Genomic DNA, 18,952 nt, shown 5'->3' with positions numbered 1-18,952 from the left:
TTGAAATATTTATCTAGGTCCTGAACTCCTGATTTCTTCGTAAAATCCAGGGCAGGAGGGGAAGAGTCCCAAGGTTGTGATTTTCATTTTTAAAAAGGGGTCCATGGCAAAAGAGGAATGTTAAAAGCTAGGCCAGGTGGAAGCCGGACAAGGAGGGAAAGTGGCATTTGACTGCCACACAACGGGGTCCCAGGTAGACCTATTGGGCCAGGCGACACCTCCCATTTAACACCACTTGATTAAGTTGCGTAGCTAAAGGCCGATCACTTGCCGGGGTGAGAGACGATTTCCTACGGGGATTTAAGATGTCGGTTTCGAGGGTGTACTGTTTCCACTCTCTTGGAGGACTCATTCGCTCCCACGGCTTCAACTACCACCTCCACATGGTCGATTCCCAGATCTACTTCTTCAGCCCCGACATCTCTCCTTCTCTGCAATTTTGCATTTCCTCCTGCCTTCAGGATATCTCGACCTTTATGTTCCGTCAACACTTCAAATTTAACATGTCCTAAAGAGAACTCCTCATCTTCCAACCCAAACCCTGCCCTCCCCCATCTTTCCCATCACTGTAGACAACACCACTATTCCCCTGATCTCACAAGTCTATAACCTTGCCATTATCCTTGGCTCATCTCTCCGACCCAATCCACATGTTAATCTGTTACCAAATCCTGTTGGTTTTTCCTTCACAGCATTGCTAAATTCCAACTTTTAAATCAATCCGTGGCATTTACTGAGTGCTTATTGGGTGCAGAATACTGTACTAAGTGCTTGGGAGAGTATAATATAAGAATTAGTAGACATATCCCCTGCCATCAGACTTTCCTTTCTGTCCAAACAGCTACCAAGCTGAGCCAAGCACTTATCATATCCTGTCTTGACTCCTGCATCAGCCTCTTGGTTGATGTCCCTGCCTCCTTTCTCTCTCCACTCCAGTCCTTCACTCTCCACTCCAGTCCTTTCTCTCTCCACTTCATTCTGCTCCCTGGATCATTTTTCTCCAACAAAGTTCAATCCATGACTCTTCACTCCTCAAAAATCTCCAATGGTTGTCCATCCGCTTCTGCATCAAATAGAAGTGCCGTACCACTGGCTTTAGAGCAGTCAGTTCGCCCCATCTGTCTAACCTTGCTGATTTCCTGTTAATAATAATAATAATAATAATGTTGGTATTTGTTAAGCGCTTACTATGTGCCGAGCACTGTTCTAAGCGCTGGGGTAGACATAGGGGAATCAGGTTGTCCCACGTGGGGCTCACAGTCTTAATCCCCATTTTACAGATGAGGGAACTGAGGCACAGAGAAGTTAAGTGACTTGCCCACAGTCACACAGCCGACAAGTGGCAGAGCTGGGATTCGAACTCATGAGCCCTGACTCCAAAGCCCATGCTCTTTCCACTGAGCCACGCTGCTTCTCCACCCACCCACCCTGTTATAACCCACCCTGCACATTTCAATCCTCCAATGTCAACGTAGTCACCATACCTTGATCTCGTCTATCTTGCCACCAACTCCTTGCACACATCCTCTCTTTGACCTGAAACTCCCTCCCCTTTCATGTACACCAGACCACTACTCTCCCCTCCTTCAAAGCCTTATTACTCCTTCCTTCTGCATTGCCTTTGCACATGGATCTGTATCTTTTAAATACTGATATTCACCCCACCCTCAGTCCCAAGCAACTTATGTACATAGCCATAATTTATTTTAATGTCTGTCTCTTCCTCTAGTTGCAAGATCTTTGTAGGCTGTGAACTTGTCTACCAATTCTCTTGTAGTGTGCTTTCCCAAGTGCTTATTACAGTGCTCTGACAGTAAGTGCTCAGTAAATAACATTGATTGATTGATTGATTGATTAATCGATTGATTTTGTTCCCCTTGGGACAGAGCAAACTGAAGGGTGGAAAACTGGTGGATTTTACATGGTGATTTTTCCAACAGTGCTTCTGGAGGGACCAAGAGCACGGTTCAGATTTGGTTTGGTATCTATCAGTCAATCAGTGGTATTCATTGGTCAGTAACTGTGTTCAGAGCACTGTATTCAGCACTTGGGAGAGTCCCATAGAATGAATAGACATGATCACTGCCCTAAAGGTACAGCAGGAAGAGGGTTCTTGGAACACAAGAGCAACTCTTAAGCACCTCAGGTTCAGGATGCAGATTTTCCGTGACAGCTTTTGTAGGGAGTTTCTCCTGGAACAGTATCACTGGTGTTTTCCAACCCCAAGGACCCTCTTGAATGATCTGGAGGGTAGATCTGTAGAGTCTGTAGGTTTGAAAGGGACGTGAGGTTCTGAAGAGGGCTTTTCCTTCATTCCACTGCCTCCGGGTAGGACCATAGCTAAGGCCCTGTTAGTCTCCAAACCCGCCCACTATTTAAGCCCTCAGGTCACTGATGGTAGTACTAGTATTTATTACCTGTGTAGGCCACTGAACTAAGTGCTGGGACAAAGTATATGGAGAAAATTAGATCCTTCTGAACTCCCAAATGTAAAATCTGTCATGACTGTCAAGGAAGTCTTATGTTCAACCACACTCCCTGTTTCTCTAGATTAAACCCCTTTCCTCTTTTTTGGTCCTCAAGAGAAGGAAGCAGCATGGCCTAGTGGACAGAGCACAGGCCTGGGAGTCAGAAGGACCAGGGTTTTAATCCCAGCTCTCCCACCAATCTGCTGTGTGACCTTGGGCAAGTCACTTAATTTCTCTGTGCCTCAGTTCCCTCATCTGTAAAATGGGGATTAAAATGGGGATTGAGACCCTTGTGGGATAGGGGCTGTGTCCAACTTGATTAACTTGTATTTACCTCAGCTGTCAGTACAGTGCCTGGCACAGAGAGCATAAGTGCTTAACAAATGCCACAAAAAAAGAGAGAGAACGGAAATAGCGGATCCCCATTTTAGGGAGACTGTTCCTTTATTTACTTGAAGATTTTTGTTTGGTCAGCTTTCTCTTTGTCAGGCTAATTGTTCCCAGCTCTTTTACTCATTCCTCATAGGTTTTAGTAATCAAAGTGGCTGCTCTCCTCTGAGTTTTCCCCAAATCTCATCATCTCCATCTCAAGTTCTGGAGCTATCCCAGGGAAGGACTGTTGTCTCCAGAGGGACTCTAGACCGTAAACTCATCGAGGGTAGGGAATGGGTCTTCCAACTCTATTATATTGTACTCTCCCAAGCACTTAGTACACAGTAAACACTCAATAAATAGCATTGATTGATCCAATCAGAGCTGAGAACATGGAAGGCTACAACATGTTCTCAGCAGCTCATTCGTCTCCTTGCACACATGCTCTTATTCGACTGGTTTTCTCGCCAGTGCCCCTTCACGGCTGACTTTTGTTCAGATTCTCAACTTTGACACACACTGCCCGCCCCACCCCCCGATCCTTTTCTGCCAAACTCTAATAGAGCCAGCCTCTTCCCATTTGTGCGGTTGATTTTTCTCCAAGCTCACTCCCCTCCCACTCTTTGCCTTATATTGAGCTTCTTGTGGTTAGTTTCTGTCTCTGTCCCCAATTTTATTCTTTTCTAAAGAGGTTGAGTTATCCTACTGGTTGGCACTGCTTAAGCTATTCTGTGCTGGTTCATTATTGCCGCTTGGCGTGTTCCACGGATTTTAGTATTTTTATCCACATTTCTTTATTTCACTGAGTACCCAGGCCCTGAGGCTGGTTGAGCAAAATAGCGCCTTTTTAGAAATCCAAAAATGAAACCCATAAATAAAAGCCTATGAAGCAGCTCCCGCTGTGTAGAAAAATGCTATGGGCACAGTTCCCGTGCCCAGCCCAAAGAAGGTCTAATTAGCTACCCTGATGCCTGAGAGTCCCACTCTGGAACTGAGGGTGCCAGGGTCCCTTCCTCACCTTAGTTAATAATAATAACAATATTTGTTAAGTGCTTACTGTGTGCAAAGCACTGTAGTTAAGCACTGGGGTAGATACAGGATAATTAGAATGGAAACAGTCCTTGTGGTACACAGAGATCACAGTCTAGGGGGAGGGAGAACAGGTATTGAATCCCCATTTTACTGATGAGGAAACCGAGCCATAGAGAAGTTGAAGTGATTTGCCCAAGGCTGTGAAACAGACAAGTGGCAGACCCCCGGATTAGATCCTGGTCCTTGGGACTCCCAGACCTGTGCTTTTCCCTCTGGGTTTATGCTGCTATATGTGCTATACGACCTTGGGAAAATTCCTTAACACCTCTGAACTCCATTCTTTTTCTCCTACCTGTAGGTGCCTCCATGGGGAGTTGTAGAAAAGGAGGAAAAAAAATGCTTACAAAGTACTTTGACCTCTTCAGATGAAAGGTGCTACATTAATGTAAAGTAATACTGCACTAAAAAGTTCTACCAAATTGAGTGGTGGGCGGTGGGCAGGAGACATTTATATATCACTGATTGTGGATAGATCCATCATTTTTCTCTTATTAATCTTACCGAGAGCAAAGCAAAGGACACGCTTTTTAAAATCAGAAATAATAAATAATAAGTAATAATGCCACTCATACCAGTTTGAGGAGATGAATGGTCTATATTATACATTTGAATATCTAATCTTTGGCCCATTTCTTCTATCTTTAGTAGGAAAGAATAGGCTTAACCTAAAATGACCGGGTTCTCCAAATATCTTAAGTGGCTATTTCCCCAGACTTGAAAGCCTTTCAAGTTTTCTAACTAGGTTATAAAAATCGCTTTCAGGGGAAAATCCAATGCAGTTTTTTCTCTTAATTAGATAGATTGATCATATTTTTCATGCACTGAGATAAAATGAAGTTTCCAAAGACTTTTTCTTTGAGAGAAGTATGTAGGAACCTCTCCTCTCCTTATTTAGCGGCTGAGACCTAAATTCCACAGGTAGGGAAGTCTTGTTAATCGCTTACTGTGTGCCGAGCACTGTTCTAAACACTGGGGTAGATACAAGCTAATCAGGTTAGACACAGTCAATGTACCATGGTGTTTCCAGGAGAATGGCTGAACAGCTATCAAGTGTTGGTTGTTGAAAAGCTTTTCAGTTGAGCATACAGCTTTTGCAAATTGGGCCTCCAAGAAGCTCTTCAGAAACACACCTGGGCCTGTTTTTCCTGAAAATTTTCATTTTTCCTGAAAATTCACATTGCACAATCAATCTCTCAATCAGTGGTATTTATTGAGCACTTACTGTGTCCAGAGCACTATTCTAAGCACTTGGAAAGGCAAGTATAACAGAATCAGTAGACATGTTCCTGGCCCACAAGGATCTTACAGCCGAGAGGGGGAGACAGAAATTAAGATAAATAACTAAGTTATGGATATGTACATAAGTACTGTGGGGCTGAGGGAGGGGTGAATAAAGGGTGAAAAACCAAGTGGAAAGGTGATGCAGAAGGGAGTGGGAGAAGAGGAAATGAGCGCCTACTGCAGAAGGAATTGGCAATGTCTTGGGAGCAGAACTGGTAGCACACTTTTTGCCTTTTGGAAAAAACCCATCTAAACTCTCTGCAGCAGAATTGCTAGGATATGTAGGGTTTCATTGCTCACCATTTTTCTTTGCTCATCTTTCGTCCTAAAATGATTTTGAATTACTTCAATGCCTACTGATTTCCCCGCTAGTGTTCCATATCGAATAATATCTTGTTAACTCCGTATGCCCCAGGCCCTAGGTTTGGGCTATGTTTGTTAGCGTAAGCCTTAGTTAAGAAAAGTGATATCCACGAACACTACTCAGAAAGTGTGGAATAGCTCCAGAGAGGGGAAGCACATCTGTTCATTCTGCATCCGGTGTGATTCCAGGGGTCCCACAGGCAATATTTGTCTTAAACTCATCTAATAAAATCACCTAATTCCTTACACTCCAAATGCGGGAGCACTGATTTCTTTGCAGCCTGCCAGCCTTCCCTCTCTCCTCTCTGCTGCCCTCCTGATCTCATGGAATCTGACCTGATTATGAGTGACACTTTACTTCCTCAGCAGTTGCTGTAACCCTTCTGGAGCCTTTCTGTAGACATTACTTTTAAACGAAACCAGCCATTGAATAAAGTTCCCCTTTGGGGATGGAGATGGGAAGGAGAAAAAGAGGTGGGGACGGCAGATTAGGTCAGAAATGCAGGAATGGTTCTCACTGGAGGTTTGACCTGAAAACTTTGAAACTTGGAATGGTCCCCAGGATAATTGATTTTTGTAGGCCTCCTCAACAAAATGCGTGGTGTAATCACTTCCTCCTAGATATGATGTCATTAATTGAAGCAGAGAAAGTGAGAGGAAGGAACAACTCATGCAGAACCTCCAGAACCTCCCCACCTCTTCAGATTAATATTCTGATTCTTACTAGTAATAATAACAGTAGTAATGATAATTATGGTATTTAAGTGCTTTCTGTGTGTCAGGCATTGTAGTAAGCACTGGGGTAGATACCATGCAATCAGATTGGACTCACTCCCTGTCTCACATGAGTCTCGTAGTCTAAGAAGGAGGGAAAATGGGAATTTTATTCCCATTTTACAGAAGAGGTAACTGAAGGGCAAGTCACACAGTAGACAAGTGGCAAAACTGGAATTAGATCCAGATTACACTGCGACCAGGGTGGAGAGGCACATATATATATTTTTTAATATGATATTAGCTAAGCATTTACTATGTACCTGGCACTGTCCTAAGTGCTGGGATAGATACAAACTAATCAGATTGGACATATCTGTCCCACCTGGTGCTCCCAGTCTTAATCCCCATTTTACAGATGAGTTAACCGGGGCACAGAGAAGTGAGGTGACTTGCCCGAGTTTACACAGCAGACAAGAGGCAAAGCAGGATATAGAACTCACGTCCTTCTGATTCCTGGGTCTGTGCTCTATCCATTAGGCCACACTGCTTCTCTGATCTGCGAGGACCCGTCTAGTGGCCCACCGAGCCCCCAGTGGCATTCTCCTCTGTTTCTGGGCCGAGGATCCACTGACAGGCCAGCCAAATGAGCAGCTGTATGCTCCGTCAACTGGGATTTTTTAATCAGAGGACGGCGACCCACTCCCCGACCCTACAAGTGTCCATCCCCGGCTCCTGGACACATTAAGACCAGAATCTCAGCTCTCAGCCTTTTATTTATTTATTTGATTTTAATGGTATTTGTTAAGCATTTACTATGTGCCAGACACTATACCAAGCACTGGGGTGGATACACGCAAATTGGGTTGGACACAGTCCCTGTCCCACATGGGGCTCCCTGTCTCACTCCCTATTTTACAGATGAGGTGACTGAGGCACAGAGAAGTGAAGTGACTTGCCCAAGGTCACACAGCAAAAAAGTGGAGGAGCTGGGTTCTAATCCCTTACCTTCTCACTTGTTTGGAAAAGAGACTATTTGCTTTCTCCCCAAGTCAGGAATTTTGAATTTCCCCCTGGTTGTCAGGGGAAGCAGCAGGTACAGAGAGACTAGCAGACTAAAGGGGAATGGGGTGGGGATGGATGGGAGGAGAGAATGAGCACAGAGGCAGGGAGGGGCCGTGAGCTCCTTGTGTGCAGGGAATATGTCCGTTTGTTATTATATTGTACTTTCCCAAATGCTTAGTACAGTGCTCTGCACACAGTAAATGTTCAATAAATACGACTGATTGTTAAAGCACTCTCTCCAGCGCACACGAGTGCTCAGTAAATACCACTGATTGATTAACTGATTGATTTTCAAGGTACTCAGAGGTTCCTTAGCACTAAGATGTGTGTGTGTGTGTGTGTGTGTATGTGTCTTGTCGGCACCAATTACATTTGGCCATGAGTGATGAAGATTTCTGTAGCTTGCTGTTTTGTGAATTTTTTTCTTTCAGCCTTATTTTGATTTGCTCAGTAGAATGTGAACTCCTTTGTGATTTCTCCCAAGTCCAGAAATCAATCGATTTTATTTTTTGAGCGCTTCATGTGCAGGGCGCTGCACTAAGTGCTTGGGAGAATGCAGTTCAGTAGACTTGGTAGCCTGCCCACAAGGAGCTCACAACCCTGAAGGGAGCTCACAGTCTAGCAGGGAAGTACTTGGTAAGTGCTCTGGGCCCAAAGAAAATTCTAGTCCCTTTCACTTTTGCTCAATCAGGCCTCCCCATTTCCTCATTATAGTCTCCCCTCATGCCATCCTCAGTCGTACTGAAGGCAGAAGATGGAGTTAAGCATCGCTTGGCCGATCAAAGAAGTCCCGTGTAGATCACATTCCTCTTCTTTTCCATGAAGGGGAGCTAAATTGAGAGGAACTTACACGCGCGGTTGGGGGCTGAAATAAGGGCAATACCCAGGTTGAGATAGGCAGAATGTGGCTTGAATTATTTTCAGACTCCCAGATCAAGGAAGACCAAATTGAATCAAGTAGCTCCCCTCTGTGTTCTTTTCATTTCCGTTAACCTTCTTCCTACAAGTGGCCACATGCTCAAGGCTCATTCCTGCCATATACCTCAGGTTGGCTGTCTGGAAGACACTTGACACTTTCTTTAAACCTTTGTATTTTTAACAAGGGATCTCGGGGACAGAAGGGTGAATAATGGGCGAGGCTCCGGGTGCAACACAACCTAGTGGTTTAAGTGCCAAGAAGAACCAAGCTCATTGTGGGCCGAGAATGTATCGGTTATTGTTGTATTGTACTCTCCCAAGTGCTTAGTATAGTGCTCTGCACACAGAAAGTGCTCAATAAATACAATTCAATGAATGAATGAACCATGGGGTGGGTCTGCTTTATATTACAATGAGGGCATGGATGTGCTGCATGGAGCAGTCATGAGCTCAGCGCCCCATGAGGACTCCACGAGCTCCCCCAGAATTGGCCTGACAAACGGCAATTACAGCCAGTTTGCTTTCTGCAGAGTTTTATCAGTCTGGGGCAGAAGCAGCGTGCCTAGTAGAAAGAGCACGGGCCTGGGAGTCAGAGGACCTGGGTTCTAATCCCAGCTCTGCCATGTATCTACCGTGTGACCTTGGGCAAGTCACTTCACTTCTCTGGGCCTCACTTCCTTCATCTGTAAAGTGGGGATTACGACTGTGAGTGATGTATGGGACTTGGACCGTGTCCAACCTGACTAGCTCATATCTACCCCAGAGCTTAGTGCAGTGCCTGGCACATAATGAGTGCCTAACAAATGCCATAAAAAATGCCCAGCCTCTTAGAAAAATCACTTGCATTTATAGCTGAATCGACACAAATTTATATTTAAATGACAGCTTTTGATGCTTGTACCATATTTTACCGAAAGTGTCCAGTTTTATCTGCGTTCTGTAAAGATAGCGCAAGAAACTCTCATCAAATTTCCAGCAGTAAGTAATATCCCATTCAGTGCAAGGTGAAATGTTTTACATCAGATCTCATGCTGGGTAATGGCCAATCAAAGTGTATTTATAGCGGGCGAATGGATTTCTTGGCTCAGTATTCAAAATTAAACATTTTAAGCCATTAACATTTAATGTTTTTTGCCACTCTTCAAGTTGATTTTATGTAATCCCAGCCATTCGCACCTCTGGAAACCTCAAAGATCTCACCCCGACTCAGGATCCTGCCGGCAGTAGTTCCGTTTTTATTATCCTTGTGTCGATGAAGCGAAAGGCCGGTTGCGGGGATAACGGTTTCAGCCCTGACTCTTGAGCGTTTTCAGTTCAGGGAAGGGAGATTTGCATCGCTGTAATTCAGGGGACTCACGGTTGTTTTCATTTACCAAAGTGTGCCAGTGGTTTATGGAGAACTGTAAAAGCCGTTTTTGCACGATGGTTCCCTGCCTTCAATGGTGATCCTCTGTTTCCTTTCAGGTGCTGAACCAAAACCCTCACCAATCTCTGCCTCTAGGACTGGATGGTTCTTACCTGAGTGTAGCAAGGGCACAGATCCATTTCCCAGCTTCCCACAGGCCAAATGCAGGGCCCCCCAATTCTGCTTCAGGATCCCTTCAACCCTGCCGAAATGACCATTCTCTCAGGGCAGCGACTGTGTGTAGTCCCCACGAGAGCCTGGATGGGGGTCTGGCAGAGTGCCGTTCCTCTGGGAAGTGTAACCGCCAACCTTCGCCCGCCAAGCCAGCGGCTACCCCCGTGGGCCAGAGGATGAACGGATCTCTGGAACCGTGTTCTCCTCCTGTCGATCAGTCCCGGGGGCGGAGTCGTCCCCAGGATGCAGAGCGGGTGCCAGGTATGCAGCAGGCAGGGCATGTAGCCAAGGGGCATTCCAGGAGGCATGACAAATTGTGCAATTACTGTGTGTTTGCCCGGGCGTCTGTCCCGGATGGCTGCGTGGTCCCGGAACCCAGAGGAGACGATGATCGGAGGGGGCTCTCGGAAGAAAAAAGGCAGCAACTTCTGCTTCAGAAAATGGAACTGGAGGTGGAAAAGGAGCGTCTGCAGCATCTGTTGGCTCAGCAGGAAACCCAGCTTCTCCTGAAACAGCAGCAGCTCCACCAGTCCAGGTTGGATTACAACAGGTGGGTTCGGCTGATGATCGCCGCCTAGCTGGTCCAGCGGCAGGCCTCGAATGTTTGCCACAGGGCATTCGTGAGCGGTGGGGTTATATCGAAACATTCTTGTAGATTAGTAGGTCCCTCACCCCCTGGCATGGATTGGCACCACTGAGCTCCCTGGCATTCTGCTTTGTGCTCTGTAGCGGTTCCGGCAGAATTCATTCATTCCTTCAATCGTATTTATTGAACGCTTTCTGTGTGCAGAGCCATTGGTCAGTCAGTCGTATTTATTGAGTGCTTACTGTATGCAGAGCACATTACTAAGTGCTTGGGAGAGTACAGTATAACAATATAACAGGCACATTCCCTGCCCACAGTGAGTTTACGGTGTTCCTAATAAAAACACAAAAGGAGAGGCTTTTCATAGAAAAAAAAAGAATCATCATTTTCCAGTAGTGGAGCCAAATGAAGGCAGTAATTCATTCATTCGTTCTATAGTATTTACTGAGCACCTACTATGTGCAGAGCACTGTACTAAGCGCTTGGAATGTACAATTCGGCAACAGATAGAGACAATCCCTGCCCAGTGACGGACTCACAGTCTAATCGGGGGAGACAGACAGCAGAGCAAAACAGAACAAAACAAAAGCAAGACAACATTATCACGATAAATAGAATCAAGGGGATGTACACCTCTATAACAAAATAAATTGGGTAATAAATAATATATACAAATGAGCACAGGAGTTCGGGGCCAAACCTTCATTCATTCATTCAATAGTATTTATTGAGCACTTACTAAGTGCAGAGCACATTACTAAGTGCTTGGGAGAGTACAATATACCAGGCACATTCCCTGCTCACAGTGAGCTTAAAGTGTTCCTAGTAAAAACACAAAAGGAGAGGCTTTTCCTAGAAAAAAGAATCATCATTTTCCAGTGGAGGAGCCAAATGAAGGCAGTAATGTTTCCTCTCAATCTCTTCATGCTGGGGGGTATTGTTTTTGGATCTTACCCCTATTTGAGCAAACTCCATCTGAAATCTGTTGCTTGAGCAGCTGGAGTGTCCAGTCAGTATCCAGAAAGGATCCTTTGTCCCCCAGGCTTCCATTTCCCTCTTCATGAGATCCACACATTTTATGGCTGTCTTGGTATCCATATTTTCTATTCAGGCACACTAAGAATCTTCTTGAAGAGTTGTTTTTATTCTACTTTTTCAAGTTGGTCTCTGCCCCAGATCGCTTTGGCTCAATATTTACAAGATCATCCCCTCTTCTCAAAATTCAGCATTGAAGCATTTTGCTTCCAGGTACCTCACTAAATCCCTGTGGACCATAAAGAAATTCTCCCCTTTTCTCCATCCCAACAAGCCTAGTCGGAACTGTTAAAATTTATGTTTTTTTTTTAAGGAGGCTGAACTAAAGTCCTCTGAGACCTGCTTCCCCTGAAGCCACTGCCATACCATAACCCTAGTTCAAGTGATTAGGGTCTTCTTACTCTAATTACTCACGGGCCCCTTCAATTGGACAGGCTACCCATCCCCTGTGGTTCTTGACTACTGTGGATGGTTAGGCGTGATGTAAGCACTTATAAAGTATTTGAGATCTTTTATGTTTCTGGCACATTTTATATCCATTTTCCTGGAGGCAGGAGACTAGACCAGATGACCTCTGGGAATGTCCTTCTGGATCTCCGGTTCTAGGTCTGATGCATGAAGATGAATGGGTATGCGTATTGGCCCTTTTCTCAAATAAGCTTAGTTGCCGCAAACCTCAAGTTCGGTGCCAAAACATCTTTAAGAGGGAATAAAAATTCTGAGTAGGTCAAAAGAGTTTCCATTTTGCCTCAAGAGCTTCTCAGTGAACCTTCATCCCACACAAACTTCTGTCAGATCTGCAGTCATCCTCTAATCCATAAAAGAAAATTTAGCTCACCTCCTTGGATTTAGAAACAAGCATATTTTTTCTAACTCTGCTGGGGGTGAACCAACTTGTTATTTTCTTTTTTATGGTATTTGTTAAGTGATTACTGTGTGCCAGGTGCCGTTCTAAGTACTAGGGTAGCTGCAAGATAATCAGGTTGGGCATAGTCCCTGTCCCATATGGGGCTCACAGTCTTCATCCCATTTTACAGATGAGATTGCTGAGGCAAAGAGGAAGAGAAATGACTTGCCCAAGGAACATAGCAGACAAGTGGCAGAGCCAGGATCATAACCCAGGTCCTTCTGACTCCCAGGCCCGTGCTTTATCCACTAGGTGACGCTGCTTCTCTAAAGGTTTCTGTTAAAGGATGCCCAGCTTTATTTGGGGGTTGGAGCTGACTCCTTGCTTGAGGCTGTTCAGGTTACCCTGAAGTCTGATTTTCCCTCAGCATTTTGGCTCTGCCAGGGTGAGCCTTCATCATCAGTGATATTAACTGAGTCCTTACCGTTTGCAGAGCACTGTACTGAGTGCTTAGCAGAGTACTGTGCAACAATTCCGGCCCACACAGTACAGTCATGGGGGCTACAACTTGGCTGTACCCACACTTGTACCCACTCTCCCTGTGCTCAGCGCTCAGCTCCCAGGCCTCGACATGCCTCTTGAACCACCCCCTTTAGGATTCTCTTCCATTGTTCAGGCCAGCATGCAGAGCAGGGACTGGAACCCAGGTCCTCTGCCTTCCAGGCCCATGCTCTTTCCACCAGATCACTCTGCTTCCTTCTATTAAGCCTCTGCTAACCTCTGTTAAATGGCTTTGCTTTGGGCCCCATGGTCCCTACATCTAGCTAAGAAGTGAAGCGCAGTGCAGCCTGGCTTCCACTGCTGCATGTACTACCAGAGAAAAGATCTGACCTGGTCGGGGCTCTTAAATGGGACTGAGTTTTCTGGTGCTACTGACTCGGCTCCCATTCCATTAGGAGCCTGGCATTCATTCATTCAGTTGTATTTATTGAGCATTTACTGTGTGCAAGGCACTATAGTAAGTGCTTGGGAGAGCACAGTAGAACAGCAAACAGACACATTCCCTGCCCACGACGAGCTCAGGCATGCCCTACGACTCACACCTGACACCTTTCAGTGGTCATGTCTGGAGCCAGAGGTCATTTGTCTCATCCAGAGGGCTTGCTTTTGGATGGGAAGGGAGCTGGAATATGTTTCCTTGGCAAGCCACTAAAGGAAGCTAAATACGCAGGCGACTGAACCTTGGAATACCAAGTTTTCCCCTGAGTACTGTAGTGCTGTGGACAGGATCTTCCTTCCTTCCAAAGAGGATGTCAGAGGTACACCTTGATGAGTTACTTGTCCTGTTAATGTTCTCCCCCTAGGCCGTATGCCATGCTGAAAATCTTTACTCCACTAACTTAATGTGTAAAGGTCTCTTGGGTTCTCTCTGGAGTGGGCAAACAGCCTCATAACATCCATCCAGCTTTTTATTTTGCTTCCCGCTAACCCAGCCAGACTAGCTAGCTTCTTTCAAGAAGAGCACAGTGGAGTGGAATCTGCTCCCATTTCTCATTTTAATCTTTGGCAGACTTTAAATGAAAAGCCCAGACCACGACTCCCACACACACACTGAGAGACAAAGAAAAGCGCTTTCATCACCAGGTCCCATGAGTTTCTGATCCCAGAGATCCGACCGGGCTCAGAATTCCCCCTGCGTTTGCCACTTCCTGTTGTCCAGTACCAGTCCTGGGGAGGGCTCAGTAAATACTGTTGAATTCATCCATTCACTTGTTCCACAATATTTATTGATTACCCTGGTGGAGCGGGTGGGGGAATGGAGAGATCATTTCTACTAACTCTATCGTATTGTACTCTCTGAAGTGCTTAGGACAGTGCTCTGCACATGGTAAGCGCTCAGTAAATACCATTGATTGATTGCCTACTGCGTGTAGGATCTAATAGAGTGTAAGCTTCTCGAGGACAGGGATTGTGTCTACTAATTTTGTTATGCTTCAAGTGCTTAGGATAGTCCTCTGCATACAGCAGGCTCTCAATCAATACCACTGATTGATTGTTCGATCGATAACTTTTCTCGGTGCTGGAATACCATGGAAGAGTGGTAGTTCAGGCAGTATACCTGGCCTGCCCGGGGCTAAGAGTCCTAGGGAATGTCAGGAGACAGGCCACAGAGACAAGAGGCAGGATCCACATGATAAATAGAGCAAAGCACTTTAAGAAAACAATCAATCAATCAATCAATCAATCAGTGAGATTTGTTGAGCTCCTATTGTCTGTAGGGCACTATCTAAGCACTTGAGAGAGTACAATACAACAGAGTTGGTAGACAGGTTCCCCTGCCCACAAGGAGCTTACAGCCTAGAGGGGGAGACAGACATTAATATAAATAAATAGTTAAAGTTTTGAGTTCACAACCAACATTTCTAAAATTAATTTCTTCTAATGCTTTGATATGAAAGCGCCTCTGTGAAACTGCTGTGAGCAAAAGCGTGCGTGTGTGTGTGTGTGTGTGTGTGTGTGTGTGTGCTTAAGAAAGATGAGTGAATTGATGAAAGATTCCTTGCCTAATATGACAGAGATTAAGTGCTGTGAGCCCAGACGTGGGAGAACATCCTTCTAGAGGGCTCCAGGCCCCTCAGTCTCAACAGGATTTGAAATTGACGGAATCCATTTTTCCAGGTTTAGAGGCCAAGCTGCATTTAATTCAGAAGAATTGGTCATTGATGAAGCGCCGGTTAAACCAGGAGAGCCACGGCTGGTGATAAATGGCAGTGGTGGGCGACAAAGGTAATCCCGTTGGATACATCGTTCTTTTTTTTCCTTTCTCAAACACTTTGATGGATCTGAATTTTTCTCTTGCCGTCAGTAACATCCCATCTCCTGCAAAGTCTTCATGTTTCGCGTGGCTCTGGACACCTCCTCCCCACCCACGAGCACCCATTGAGAACACCACTGGGAAGGAAGTTGATTGCCCCACTAAAGGATTCAGCTTTTCCTTTTGGTTTGATTTCAGAACCTATCAATTTGGCAACTCCCGAGAGATACATGGGACCACAAGGAGAGCTCCTTTTCTGAGTTAGCTGCAGGAACCACCAGACCCAAATCAAAGCAGTTTAACAGAGGCTTAACGGGGGAAGCAGCATGACCTATTGGACAGAGCACAGGCCTGGAAGGCAGATGACCTGGGTTCTATTTCCAGCTCCACCACGTACCTCTTGTGTGACCTTGGGCAAGTCACTTAACTTCTCTGGGCCTCAGTTTCTTCATCTGCAAAATGGGGACTCAATGCCTGTCCTCCCTTCTACTTAGACCTGATTAGCTTGAGTCTACCCCAACGTTTAGTCCAGTTCTTGGCACATAGTAAAGCGCTTAACAAATACCACAATTAATTAATTAGAGAAGGTCGTGGAATGGTGAAGTGAGGAGGCTGAGAAGAAGTCCTCTAGACTGTGACCTCGTTATGGGCAGAGAACTTGTCCGCTAATTCTGTCGTAGTCTCCCAAGTGCTTAGTACGGTGTTCCGCACCTAGTATGCCCTCAATAAATACCACTGTTTGTTTGATTGATTGAAGAGCTTTGGCCAGAGGAATCAGGTAATGGTCCTTGAAGAGTGGATGTTGAGATAGGCAGTGATTACTCTACGTGGGTTCCCTCACCTCGGCATTTCCTGATATGGAGTCTGCCAAAACTTGGCTCACTGAAATTCTTTTGAACCCCAATTAGGGTTGATTTACTCCTCATTTAATCAGTTGTTTCTCTAAAGACTAACAGTGTGAGGAACAGGGATAATCCATGGAGAAAATCCCCTCCATAGGGTAAGCAGAAATATATTTAGATCATCTGTCCCTTCCCAAAACCCCATTCAGGTTCATACCGCAGGTTGTTTATCCCGATGCCCTTGATAAGGCCATGGTGGATTTTCAAAGTGAATATGCATTATAGCAGTCCTAAGGCAGTTGGCAGCCTGTTTAGATGCCTGGCAGCCACCCATCGGAAAGTTTTGTTTCCCATCTTCTGTCTTATTTTCGCAAAGGTGACTCGCTCAACACTCTTTAAATTATTTAGTCTAATATAAGACTGGAAGAGGCGAGGAAGACAAGTCCATTTGTCTCCTTTATGCTTTTGGCTCCCGAAGCGGCAGCATCTCTGATATCCCGGGGAGAGCTGTAGATGGGCCGAGGGGGACGGCCCCGGGGCCCCGAACAGGCTGGCTTGGTTATTAAAGAATTCCATGGAACTGCCGAGACTCCGGCAGACGGCAGATTTAGCCAACCCGATCGAGGATGACTGGAGGAAATGACACTGTCTCTACCTTGCAGTCTGGATGCATTTGCCAAAAGAACTCCCAAGACAAAACTTAATTTTAAACTGAATTTTGTTTATTTGCAAAGGAAAATGATCTTAGTATTAAAAAAATACTTGATGTATTTAAAATATTAAACTTGCTCAAGTGAGGCATTAAAAATTTGGAAGAAAAATAAATGATATAATCAAGAACTGAAAAAACATATTTTTTTATAATTAACAGCTCATTTTGAGCTAATTATATACAATTACCAAAATCTAATTGCAATTTATTCTCTATTATCTGTGGGAAGAATCACAGGCAAGGGAGCTCGCATCACTGGCTTCTTACATCAGTGCTGTAGAAAGAGAACAAATACATGAGTCCATAATGGAAAACAAAAGCCAAGAGGCTAGCACAGCTGTGCCAAACTATGGAAAGGTAATTGTATTCAGAAATGAGGTGTCTCCTTTAAAAGTCACAGTTAGTTCCCTTAGGGCAGCATTTTCTCTCTTCCTTTCTTCCTTTTCCTTTCTTTTCCCTTTTTTCCTTTTTCTTTTTCCTTTCCTTCTTCTACCTTCCTTCCTTCCTTCCTTCCTTCCTTCCTTCCTTCCTTCCTTCCTTCCTTCCTTCCTTCCTTCCTTCCTTCCTGCCTTCCTGCCTTCCTGCCTTCCTGCCTTCCTGCCTTCCTGCCTTCCTGCCTTCCTGCCTTCCTGCCTTCCTTCCTGCCTTTCTTCGTGCTTTCCTTCGTGCTTTCCTTCCTTCCTTCCCATCTTCCTTCCTTCTCTCTTTCTCTTTTATCCTCTCTCTCTTTCTCTCCTTTCTTTTTTTCTGTCCTCAAAGAGGATCCTGCAAAGCAATCATGGAGCAGAGTTGATTTTTCTGGTTTACTTGGGACAAGCTTTAAAAGTGTTCTTCAGACAGTTTCACAACAACAGCAACAGCAGCTATTATATTCAGCACGTCGGCTAGCCACAGTGGCCCTTTTGTCATTTCTCTCTTCCGGCAGATGAGATTCTCGACATTTGTGCTTGGACCGATCCAAGGACAAACCTCTCCTCCCTGCCTGAAACTGATGGAGGAGATCAAATCTTCACTGCATTCTTTTCTGTAACTCTTAATCCAGAGGTCAGTCCATTTGAAGTAGAACCATTGTAGCATGTTTTCATCTTCTGGAGAGATTTCTTCTTACCGTGGACAGAAGTTAATTTGGTTGGAATTTGGGGGTTCCTCTCCCCCTAACCGCCTCCACTCCATCCAGAAACCTTACGGTCCCTCTTTCAACAGGAAGCAATCTGCTGACCTCTCACCCACGTCCTTACCTCTGGCCTGGAGTGCCCTCCCTCCTCATATCCAACAGACAATTACTCTCACCACCCCTTCAAAGCCTTACTGAAGGTGTATCTCATCCAAGAGGCCATCCCTGACTAAGCCTCCTTTCCTCTTCTTCCCACTCCCTTCTGTGTTACCCCATCTTGCTCCCTTTATTCACCCCTCTCAGCCCCACAGTACTTATCTCCATATCTACAATTTGTATTATTGTCTGTCTCCCCCTCTGGACTGTAGGCTTGTTGTAGGCAGGGAATGAGTCTGTTATATTGTACTCTCCCAAGTGCTTAGTACAGCAGTGCTCTGCACACAGTAAGCACTCAATAAATACAAGTGACTGACTGACTGACCGATAAACCTGGTGGCCACCATCCCAAAGTAGAAGCAATAGGAGGAAAGAGAAGAGCGGAGAGGAAGGCTGGACAGTCTCTTCCTCTACTTCTCTTCTAATTGGCCACCACTGCCCCAGTGGTCAGTTCCTGGAGCTTGGGTGATTCTCCCAGTGCTTTCCCTGCGGGAACCCCACAACTTTTGTCCAGGGCGCTCCGTGGCCCAGGCTGTCCCCCTGGTAATTCTACTGACATGGTCTAGGCCACCAGTGCCCTCTAGGCCACCAGTGCCCTCCACCATGCTCCGAAGTAGATTAGAAACCACTCCAGCATCAGGTTCTGGTGCTCTTCTCTGTTCTGCTGTGCTCTGGAGCTGGACTGGGGGTCCTCCCCATCTGGGCCAGGAAAATGGGATTCCCACCATCACACCTCATCCAGGTGGTAGGAGTCCCTCCTTCCCTCCTTCCTCCCTTTTTCCTCTCTGACCATATTTTCCCCTCTCCTTTCCTTCTTCCCTCTTCCTTCCTTGCCCCATCTCACTACTGTATCCTGCCTCCCCCTTTCCCTTCTTTTCCCCTTCCCCTTTTAGCCATTCCCTCTTTTCCCCTCTCCTTTTCCACTCTCTTCTTTCCATTTTCCTTTCCCCTCCCTTTCCCCCCTCTTTCATTGTTTCCATGTCTTTCCCTTTC

At 45.5% G+C, this 18,952-nt stretch overlaps 1 protein-coding gene across 3 annotated transcripts in view; it reads left to right on the top strand.

Annotated features, from left to right (window-relative positions):
* Nucleotides 1-18,952, top strand: part of KIAA1328 (KIAA1328 ortholog) — a 320,218-nt gene that overhangs the window by 220,072 nt on the left and 81,194 nt on the right. For all 3 annotated transcript variants that reach the window (XM_029060661.2, XM_039911486.1, XM_029060660.2), the window contains 2 exons: nucleotides 9,738-10,402; nucleotides 15,000-15,107. In XM_029060661.2, coding sequence (XP_028916494.1) covers nucleotides 9,738-10,402; nucleotides 15,000-15,107 — 773 coding nt within the window. The remainder of the gene's footprint in view (nucleotides 1-9,737; nucleotides 10,403-14,999; nucleotides 15,108-18,952) is intronic.

Source organism: Ornithorhynchus anatinus, chromosome 3 (genome assembly GCF_004115215.2).
Source record: "Ornithorhynchus anatinus isolate Pmale09 chromosome 3, mOrnAna1.pri.v4, whole genome shotgun sequence".
NCBI classification, from domain to species: domain Eukaryota; kingdom Metazoa; phylum Chordata; class Mammalia; order Monotremata; family Ornithorhynchidae; genus Ornithorhynchus; species Ornithorhynchus anatinus.
The sequence above is the reverse complement of the archived record's forward strand: the minus strand, read 5'-3'. Positions and strand labels throughout refer to the sequence as shown.